The following is a 10,843-nucleotide window of genomic DNA, read 5'->3' as shown; positions in this document are numbered from 1 at the left end:
TTTGAAGTCACCTAGAATAAAAAAGTGGACTGTGTTTATGGTCAATTTATTGGGAACTACATTGGTAACACTCTGCAATGTGTTTATTCTTTAGAATTAGTCAAAATTTATTAGTAATTATTTTGTTAAATTGGAAAGAGTAAGTTCACTACACAGTTGGAAGTTTCAGTCTTTTAAAAAAGTCACCTTAAGTATATAAGTCTGGGTTACTTTGGCAAGCAACAGTAATAATATTCAAATGCCATGTCTCCTAGCTTTCACACTGTTCGGCTCTCTAGAATCAACAGTTGGTCATTTTCAATATCATTACAAAGTAGACTAGTTAATAAGCCTGACAAAAATTCTAACTTTTCTTTTTAAAGAGGAGAGGGCGTTTATAATACAGATACTAAAAATACAAAGGCTTCAAATTGCATGCAACATGTGCCTACAAATAAGAAACTAAATGTTAATCTAGTTCAAGTTACCTAAATGTATAAAGAAAAAGCAATGTGCTAGCCAACATCCTCACTAAAAAATAAATCATCATGAAACACAGGCAAATTCCTCCCTATATCATAAAGGATCAAAAACCATAGGTAAAAATGTAGTGTTTCTCTAATTAATTGAAAACAATATATACCAGGTAAAAGACTACTCAAGTCTAGAAGAGAAATAACACAAAAACGAGCCAGTTATATTTTAGGTACAAGTGACAAATATATTTCTTTTTATTGTTAAGTTTTCTCTAATGTATTTCAGTAACTGAAGTGTTTTATTTTATTTTATTCCACTGTTGGCCATAGTTTGAGCCCTACAGACTCCCTTCCCTTTCACCTGAAAGGGAGCTCCTTTGTATGTAGCCACACACTCATCATTAGTGTAAAGATCAGGCTGGATCTGCTCCCAAATCTTCTTCTTAGGATTCAGCTCCTTGTCAGGCTCTCCTGTTGGGGGATGAAAAAAAATACAGAGCTAACATGTTAATAAACTGTCCACAGAGATTTCTAGTGAATTGTCTTAGAAACAATTTCTGATCTTTAGACTGGATCAGGATTTAAACGTTTACTCGTAACACTTATTTTATTTTTACGATGTCAGCAACTTATATTCTTGGTTGGTAAAATATTTTGTCATTTCCTTACAAATGTTAAAGATATTTTTTACTCTTACAATAAAGTTTTACAGGTAGTATAGCTCAATGAACTGGAATGATTCATTCTAATTAGAATGAAATGATTAGAATGAAAATACAAATGATTATAATGAAAATACAAGACACTCATTTTATCATTACATATAAAGAAAGATTCTGAACAGATGAAAGCATAATTTGATGTGTTATATTTTTACACATGGCAGAAGCAGCTTATGCTTTACTATTTGTTTCAACATAAAAAATAAATGACTAGGTCGCTGCTATAGTACTTAAAGATTTCTTACAATACTGGAGAATGGCTTAAACGTTGGGGTTATCTAGCTAAATATAATAACTACTCCGGGTTTCATCTGTGGCCCATTCCACTTGGGGAGATGGAAGGAGAAAGGAAGAATAAGGAGAGAGGACTAGCATTTTCTAAGCACCAGGAATATATGTTGCTACATGCAGTTCACAGAAAAACACTGACTCTAGTTTTAAATATAAAGAAACTGGGGCTCAGAGAAGATAAGCTGCTCAAAGTCACACAATCAACAAGCAGAGTGAGATTTGACACCAAAGCCCTTACTCTGTTAGTACAGCACCTTGCCTCCTAATAAATTATCCTCTGAAAAGAAACAAATAACACTTTTACAAGTGGATAATATCCTATGGCCTCACTTTACCATAACTCACACTATAAAGTTTACAATCAATAAAAGACAAACACATTGTAGAACATATCTGGTCTAGGCTTAAAAACTACCAATATACCAAGTGATCCCTCTATTTAATGAATGATGAGGAAGAAGAGAGTAAAGTTGAATGTAACATGATTTTATAGCTGAGGATGTTCAATAACTTTTGAAATGAAGAATCAGTTTAAGAAACAATGAAGAGAAGTAATGAATCCCTTAAGTGTTAGTTTCAAATGGAAAATGATTTCCCTGGAGGTAACAACAAAAATACTGCTTTAGTATAACAAAGTAATAATAGAAACATAATTTTCTAGATCTTTTTATTAGCTCTTCAGAAACTAATTAGCTCCCTGAAACTGGCAAAAATATAGAAAACTGTCCTCTGATATGTAGCTTTTCAGAGATGACAGAATAGTTAATTGAATAATGTATCTACAGTAGAAGAACAGGCAGTGAAACTAAAACTGAAGAGACTGTCTAGTATAAAAGATAAGGATTTTTCTTACTCCTTTAAGAGCATTTGATTATTTCATTGGACAACAGAGAAACTAATAAACAGCATAGAAAAATTCCAATATATAAAGTATCTATAAAATTTTTGGTTTTTCTTCACCAAACCATTGGTTAGTCTAAAAGCATAATCGTACTTCGTTTATACACAGATCATGTGGGGAAGTGGGCATTCCACAATTCTGTAAAAGCTGAGACCAGACACACTGTTCAGGGGGGCCTGAGTACTAACTCTGTATCCCCCCACCTTGAACCCAAAAAAAGATATTGCCAAACTGATAATGAATTCAAGAAGCAGATTGTCTCAGGTTTGTGTAAAAGCTTCTTATCAAGACCATAGATTGTGTGGGTAAATTTCTGCTGAATGCAGACATAAGCCCCAAGTACAACAAGCTGTGGTGCAGCACAAACTTAAGCTTGTCAGATCTAGGAAGACACTGATATGTATAGAAAATAATAATCATTATAATACATAACACTACACTTACATAGTGCTTACTATGTACCAGTCACTGCATTATGTGCTTTACATATATTTACTCATTTAATCCTCAGTATACTAAATAAATATGATTAATTACCCTCACTTTACAGATGAGGAAATAGAGGCACAAAAGTAACAGCTAAGAGCTTAAAACACCAGGCAGGTAGCTAAGTGTTTCAAAAGTTAAACCTCACAAAACTCACAAAAAAATACATCCCATTAAAAAGCTTTTCTTACAGATGAAAAAGCTGAGGCTCAGAAAGGTTCCTAGGTCACCCAGCACTTGTAGAACAAGATCTGAAGGTTTTAAACTTCTTACATAAGACTGTAATAATTTTCAAGTGATAAAGATTTTAACTAAAAATGAACTAGAAACTATGAGAAGAACCTTCAACTCTTGATTGTTGCTTTTAACACATCAGGCTCAATACCTGAACATTCCGAATGTGGCTGCAAGACTTTAACGAGTCAGTAAATGAAATAATGATTCAGACAACTAAAATTTTGAGATTGTAATTAAAACTTGCCAAATTATGATCACTGAATATAAATCAGAGTGGAAAAGTCTTGGATGGAGTGTTAACCTGTGGTTTATTCATGTTTCTCAATAATACACTATTTGGTAAGGTATAAAGCAAGTTTAAAATGAAAGTTTAAATCACCTCCCACAAAAAAAGCATACCTAATATTTTAAACAATTTTTTAAAATGAACTCTATTTCCAGAGAAGCCTTTCATCATTCCTCTGTTATATCCTTCTTCTAAATCTTATTTTCCTAATTTCCTCACCATCCCTCCCTCCCTTCCTTTCTCTCATCATCCCTATGTGTTATAATCTTCTGAATCTTATTTTCCTAATCCCCCCCTTTCTTATTTTGGCATGGCTATCCAAACAAAGTGATGATATCAATAAAAGTTCTTAAAGCTGAAAACTGTAGAGTCTCTGTGGTTGCTAAACACATGCCAATAATCACCATGTGGAAATGGTTACATGTATTGTAAGAGAACTAATCATTCAGAGATTACTTTAAGATAACTCAATCTAAACAAAACACACAGGCAACGCGAACTAGTTCAGAGAGGAGTTTGTACAGATGTAAAAAGCTGTGACTACCATCTCAGTATTTAAAAACTACAAAAAGCAATAAACATAAATTCCAGAATCATCAGCTTCCCTGACATGTCAGGACCATGAAAAGCTTAGCACCAACTTAATTATTTTGTTTCATTAACTGAGTTTTTGAACTATAATAACTGTAACTATCACCTTTTGTGATGCAACGACTAAAGTATAACTTTGCAAATAGGGATCAATTAATTTTACAGAGCTAATCAACAGAGAAAAGTGGTTTGTTGATTTGATAGGAATGATCTTGGAAATAATGAAGATGGATCCTCAGGTCTGTTCTTCAAATGCTGGAGGGTTTTGGGGGTTCTTCAAAACATGTTTTACTAGTATGTTTCTTTCTATTTATTCATTAACCAACTTACTGACTTCTTACTCTATGCCTGACATTTTTCTGGATGCTAGGAATATAGTAGTGAATAATAACAACAACAACAATCTTGATTTCATGATGCTTACATTTCCATGTGGGCAGATAATAAATAATGTACAGTATATCTGATGATGATAAGTGTTATGGAGAAAAATAAAATAAATAAGGAGACATTTGAAAGATTTGAATAAGATGAGGGATCAAGCCGTGTAGCTACCTGGGGAAAGAGCCAGTGGCTCAACTAGGGTGATTGAGGAGGAGTTGAAGTACATGAGGTTAATGAAATAATGAGAAGCCATTGTAAGGACCTATATCTGTATTCTGGGTCAAATGGAAAACTTTTTAATAGTTTTTTGCCGAGGACTAACATATCTGACCTACATCACTCTGTAGGCTATAACTGAAAACAAACAGAAAAAGGACAAGGGCAAAAGCAGAGCAATCAGTTAGAAAACTTTTGCAATTACCTGGATAAGAGACGTTGGTGTCAGGACCAAAGTGGTGGAGGTAGAGATGATGAGAATCACTTTAGATATGTCAGAAGGTACAGCCACTAGGATTTTCTGAAGAAGATGTATGGAAAAGGGAAATCTAGGGAGAAGACTGGAATATACATTCTTCTCCCCTGGGACATGTTAGTGAAGAAGTCTCCTAGGTAGCTGGACAAGTGACTGAATAAAATAGCCAAAGGAATGAACATGGAAAGAAAAAGAGGCCAAGCATGGAAAAAGAGAAGAGGTCAAGGATCAAGGTCCGAGGTACTCCAATTAAGAGGTCAGGGAGGTGAGGAAGAATCAGCAAAGGAGATGAGCAGAGCAGCCAATGAAGCATGAGGACCACCATGCAAGTGTGGTGTCAGAAGCAAAGTTAAAGTTAATTAAGAAAAGGACTGAGAACTAACTAGCCATGGATTTAGCTACAGGTAGTAAATTGGCAATCTTGACCAGAACAATTCTGGTGGAACAATGGAGAGAGAAGCCTGATTGAAATAGGTTTTAAGGAAGGAATCAAACATAGACAGGCTTTATTTTTAATTAAAAAAAAATTATATTAGTTTCAGGTGTACAACACAGTGATTAGATATTTTTATACATTATGAAATGACCACTGCAATAAGATCATTTACTGTCCGTCACCATACAAAGTTGTTACAATATTATTGACTGTACTCCCTATGTATACATTACATCCCCATGACTTATTTATTTTATAGCCGGAAGTTTGTACCTCTTAATCTCCACATATTTCATCCATTCCCCCCACCCTCCTCCCCTCTAGCAACTATGAGTTTGTTCTCTGTATCTATGAATCTCTGTTTTGTTTTGTTTGCTGTGGTTTTCAGATTCCACATATAAGTGAAATCATATGGTATTTGTCTTTCTCTGACTTATTTCATGAATAAGCATAATACCTTCAAAGTCCACAAAGATTTCATTCTTTTTAATGGTTGAGTAATATTCCATTGTGTATGTGTGTGCGTGCATACATGCACGTGCACACACACACACCACACCTTCTTTATCCATTTATTTATCGATGGACACTTGGGCTACTTCCATATCTTGGCTATTGTAAATACTGCTACAATGAACACAGGTGTGTTTTCCGAGTTAGTGTTTTTATTTTTTTTCAGATAAATAACCAGAAGTGAAATTTCTGGACCATATGGTAATTCCACCTTTAGTTTTTTGAGGAACCTCCATACTGTTTTCCATAGTGGCTGCAACAATTTACATTCCCACCAACAGTGTAGAAAGGTTCCCTTTTGCCACATCCTTGCCCCATTTACAACTGCATCAAAAAGAATAAAATATCTAGGACTAAATTTAACCAAGGAGTAGAAACACCTGACTCTGAAAACTCGTCACTGAGGAAAGAAACTGAAGATGACACAAATAAATGGAAAGTTATACTGTGCTCACGGATTGGAAGAATCAATATTGCTAAAAGGTCCATACTACCCTAAGCAATCTATGGATTCAATGCAATCTCTATCAAAATACCTGCAGCATTTTTCATAGAAGTAGAACAAATAATCCTAAAATGTGTATGGAAACACAATAGACCTCTTATAGCCAAAGCTATTTTGAGAAAGAAGAACGAGGGGTCACACCTGAAACTACACCAAACTTGAAACTATATTACAAAGCTGTAGTAATCAAAACAGGATGGTACTGCCACAAAAACAGACACAGAGATGAACAGAACAGAATTGAGAGCCCAGAAATAAACTGACACTCATAGCATCAATTAATCTATAACAAAGGAGGCAAGAATATACAATGGGGAAAAGACAGTCTCTTCCATAAATGGTGTTGGGAAAACTGGACAGCTACATGCAAAAGAATCAAACTTGACCACTTTCTTGCACTATACACAATAATAAACTCAAAATGGATTAAAGACTTAAATGTAAGTCCTGAAACCATAAAACGCCTGGAAGAAAACATAGGCAGTAAATTCTTTGAGGTCAGTCTTAGCAATAGTTTTTTGAATGTCTGTCCTCAGGCAAGGGCAACAAAAGCAAAAACAAACAAATGGGACTACATCAAACTAAAAAGTTTTTGCAGAGTAAAGTAAACCATCAACAAAACTAAAAGGCAACCAACTGAATGAGAGAAGATGTTTGCAAACTTACTGATAAGGGGCTGATATCCAAAATATATAAAAACCTCAAATCACTCAATACCAAAGAAAACCTCAATTTATTTTTAAAGAATAAGTGGGTCCAGAAGTTAAAGACCTTCACATATCATACATGCTTTGAGATTAACCATAAACTCATATTTACTAATAAGACTCAATATCAACAGAAATAAACATGATCTTAGAAGTTAGAAGTCTGAATGCAAATTCTCATTTATTATTAGACCAAAACCAGTGCATTCTCAAAAAATAATAATAATAAAGGTATCAATGCCTTTATCTCCTGTAATACTGTTTTCGGTTGCTTGATGCTTTTGGGACCAGTTACCATATTTAAGTACTAAAATTTATGGCTTCACACATTTAAGATTTTAAAAAGTAGTGGGGAGAGCTTTTAGTCATTGTTATAAAAATATTATCTGGCATCTTCTAAACTCTATGGAAGTGATGGTTTTGTAGTTGGAGAAAATAGTTATTCAAAGCCAAATAGCAATTCAAAGGTTTGAGCCCCAGTTGCAAATTCTATACCACACTTAATACATATATAACATAAAATGTATATCTCTAGACACTGAGCATATCAAGTGAACCTCAAAATGTACCAGCAGACACCTTAAGCTTTAAAATGTAAAACATATGCTGAAAAATACAGTACTGATAAATCATGGCTCTCTCTGGGAAAAGGAAAAAAAATCCAAAACAATAAGACTAATGGTCTGTTGCATACATAGTATTAACTGTTATTTCCTTTTAGATTTACTGCTACAGAAACAGTATGTGGAAGCATAAGTAGGATGAGTACTAACAGACCTCATGTCCCCAAGTTTATCAATTATTGATGCTGTTCAGCTTGGTTAAGCATTTTATAAGTTATAAGAGAATAATTCAAACAACCTTATAGGCTACTTTAATGTTAGGATTTTTCCTTTCACTTTACAAATTTTTTAATATGTTATCTACATATTCATGTGGTAAGGCACAAGGAGAAACTATGAATATGAAAGAAACATCAGACTTTGGAATGATGTAAACATAAACACACAAATAGCCAAACAGATTGGAAGATTCAAAAATATAGTAAAGGCAAGAAATCCACACTGGGCTATCAGCATCTCTAATGCTAAATCACTGAGTAACTTAAAAAAAAAAATTTCAATATATGTAACAGTAACATCCAGATAATAACAACTGATTCAAGTGCTGAAATATTTATCTGTTAATTCTAAACTGATTCAAGTGCTGAAATATTTATCTGTTAATTCTATAAGGGAATGAAAGCTGTCATAGAAATAGAAGAACTATAAGCCTTCTCTAATGAAATATCCCATATGAATTCATAAGTGACAATCAACAAAAATGCTGACAGTATTAGAGATTCAGGTACATCTACTGTTTGATCCTTCTACAAACTCTGTACAACCTTAAGCAAGTAACTTAAGTATTAGTGGGTCTCAGTTTCCAAATTTGTAAAATAGTGGGTTAAAGTAGATGATTTCTTCCAGTTCTAAACATCTAACTCTACAATTTACATCAAAAAATAAAACTTAAAATGTACTCATCTTAAATATTTAAATAAAAAGGAAGGCAAATTTTAATCTGAAAGGGTAAACCAAGATTTTTGTGTATTATCTTCAATGTGTTCTGAATCTTAAAAGATAATTTTGCTTCTATTTCCATTCCATTCCAACTTAGTGAAATAGAATTTCAGGTTTGTCAGGTATACACATGACGACCTACCCAAAAGCATGAGGTTTGACGAAGTGTTCTGACATCCTGGTAAGTAGAGTGGTGATCGTGGGCTCCTAGAACCAAAAGCTATCATGCTGCTTTGAGAAATGACTGAGACTGGGATTTTCCCAAAACCTGCTTTACCAAACAAGGTTCTCAGAGCACAGACCACCATGATTTCCAGTCTACCAAGGTTCAAGACATACACATGGATTCAAAGTCACAGATACTTGTTAAATAACCCCATGTTTTTTAGATTAGTATACTTTTTATTAGGAGGTGGGACCTGAGTTTCATGGAAGTTACCCATGCTTTCATCCATTTAAAAAAATCTTATTATTCCAATGTTAAAACTCTTCATGTCTTAATATTTCATCAAACACAGTTAACATAGGATTAAAAAAACAGGCCTAATAATATCAGCCTTGCTATTCCATTAAAACTCATTTGTTTTCACAAATACATCTCCAAATAAATTTTGACTTTTAAACCTAATTCTATTTGTTACCCTAATTTATTTCTGCTTTTCCTTACTCTAGTCACATGAACATCCCCTGTAAATAGTCTTTTAATTTCTAACTGTTTTTCCTCTTATGAGGTTTTCAACTTTTATGAAAGAAATATTTATTCTACATCTGCCAAGCATCCTTTCTTTACTGCTTCAAAGACCTATTTGAAGAAATGTTCTCGTGCATTATGAAGTTTCATCCGTCTCAGGAGCATTTTACTACAGAAAAGAAGCAATATGAAATGAACTTTCCTGTTGGATTATTAAAATAAATATGAATTTCTACTTAGACATTTCCTCTAAATCCTCAAGTCTAGTAAAAGCATGTGCAAGTATATTACTAGACCGACTTTGAGAATTATACATTCCCCCCCCCCCGCCGCAACTCTTCATCTTTCTGTGTTGCATTATGAGCTAATCTACAGCTTAAATGATTTTGTAACACATTAATTGGTTCTCTATTCTTATGACACTCTTCTGCTATGGAGGTATCAAAATTAGTATTTCACTTAGGGTAAAGTCTCTCTGGTGTTTTATGAAATTTGAGTGTTCATGGGGATGGAATAGTTAAGACAGCTGTGCCATCTTGAGTCAATCTCAATAAACTCAATAATATCACTAATAATGATCATCTAATGTTAAAGTCTTACAAGTCATTTACAGGATTGACTTTAAATTTAAACATTCCAAGCATAGCTTTGAGAATAATGATTCCCAAACTATTTTAAATAATGACTAATAAATACTTACCAGGGAAAGCATCAAAGGTAATTCTGTCTCCAGGAACAGACCCATTAGGAGGTGCCAAGATTTCAACTTTCTCTGGTGAACTAGCACACATCACCATTGCCTGAGATACTACTCCCCTCATCTTTGCAGGTTTCAGGTTACAAAGTAAAATAACCATCCGATTTTGCATCTGTGTGAAATATAAATTGATAATTAAAGATGTCTAGAGGTTTAGAGTAATCTTATCTGGAATACATTAAGGTACACCTAATATGCTAAATATCAAATGTCCTATTTTTGTGGCAGTTTTTATCCTTATCTGTGTCCAAAGTCTTTTATGTTAAGAAGTCTTATATCAACATGAAAAAAAAATTCTACAAATTGACAATGCAGGGCTTCCCTGTTGGCGCAGTGTTTGAGAGTCCGCCTGCTGATGCAGGGGACACAGGTTTGTGCCCAGGTCTGGGAAGATCCCACATAATGTGGAGCGGCTAGGCCCGTGAGCCATGGCCACTGAGCCTGCGCGTCCGGAGCCTGTGCTCAGCAACGGGAGAGGCCACACAGTGAGAGGCCCGTGTACCGCAAAAAAAAAAAAAAAAAAAAAAAAAAAAAAAAAAAAATTGACAATGCATTAGAGATCAATCAGCAGAGGCAATAATATTTCACTTAAATATAAAGAAATGGCTGAGTGAAACAGATTTGGTTTTGAATTTAATCTGCCATGTACTAGCAATGAGGTTGTATAAAGTTGATCTCCCTGTTTCCTCACAAAAGGAGGAAAATGATATTAAAGGCTTGTCACAAGTATTAAATCACAGCATGTAAATAAGCATTTAGCTTAGCATTAGCACTAAAATAAATGCACATTTTTTCTCCTATATGTTTGATCATTTCCAATACTATGCAAGGTTCATTTCCTAAATTT

At 34.0% G+C, this 10,843-nt stretch overlaps 1 protein-coding gene across 1 annotated transcript in view; it reads right to left on the bottom strand.

Moving 5' to 3' along the window:
* Nucleotides 1–674: 674 nt before the first annotated feature.
* AIMP1 (aminoacyl tRNA synthetase complex interacting multifunctional protein 1) overlaps nucleotides 675–10,843 on the bottom strand; it is a 34,031-nt gene continuing 23,862 nt past the window's right edge. Inside the window, exons 6-7 of the mRNA XM_059065839.2 lie at nucleotides 9,940–10,108; nucleotides 675–926 (exon numbers count right to left, since the gene is read on the bottom strand). Of these exons, the coding sequence (XP_058921822.1) occupies nucleotides 760–926; nucleotides 9,940–10,108 (336 nt within the window). The 3' untranslated portion in view covers nucleotides 675–759. The remainder of the gene's footprint in view (nucleotides 927–9,939; nucleotides 10,109–10,843) is intronic.

The sequence above is a fragment of the Kogia breviceps genome, chromosome 6 (genome assembly GCF_026419965.1).
Source record: "Kogia breviceps isolate mKogBre1 chromosome 6, mKogBre1 haplotype 1, whole genome shotgun sequence".
NCBI lineage: Eukaryota > Metazoa > Chordata > Mammalia > Artiodactyla > Physeteridae > Kogia > Kogia breviceps.
This window is presented reverse-complemented; position numbering and strand designations above follow the sequence as displayed.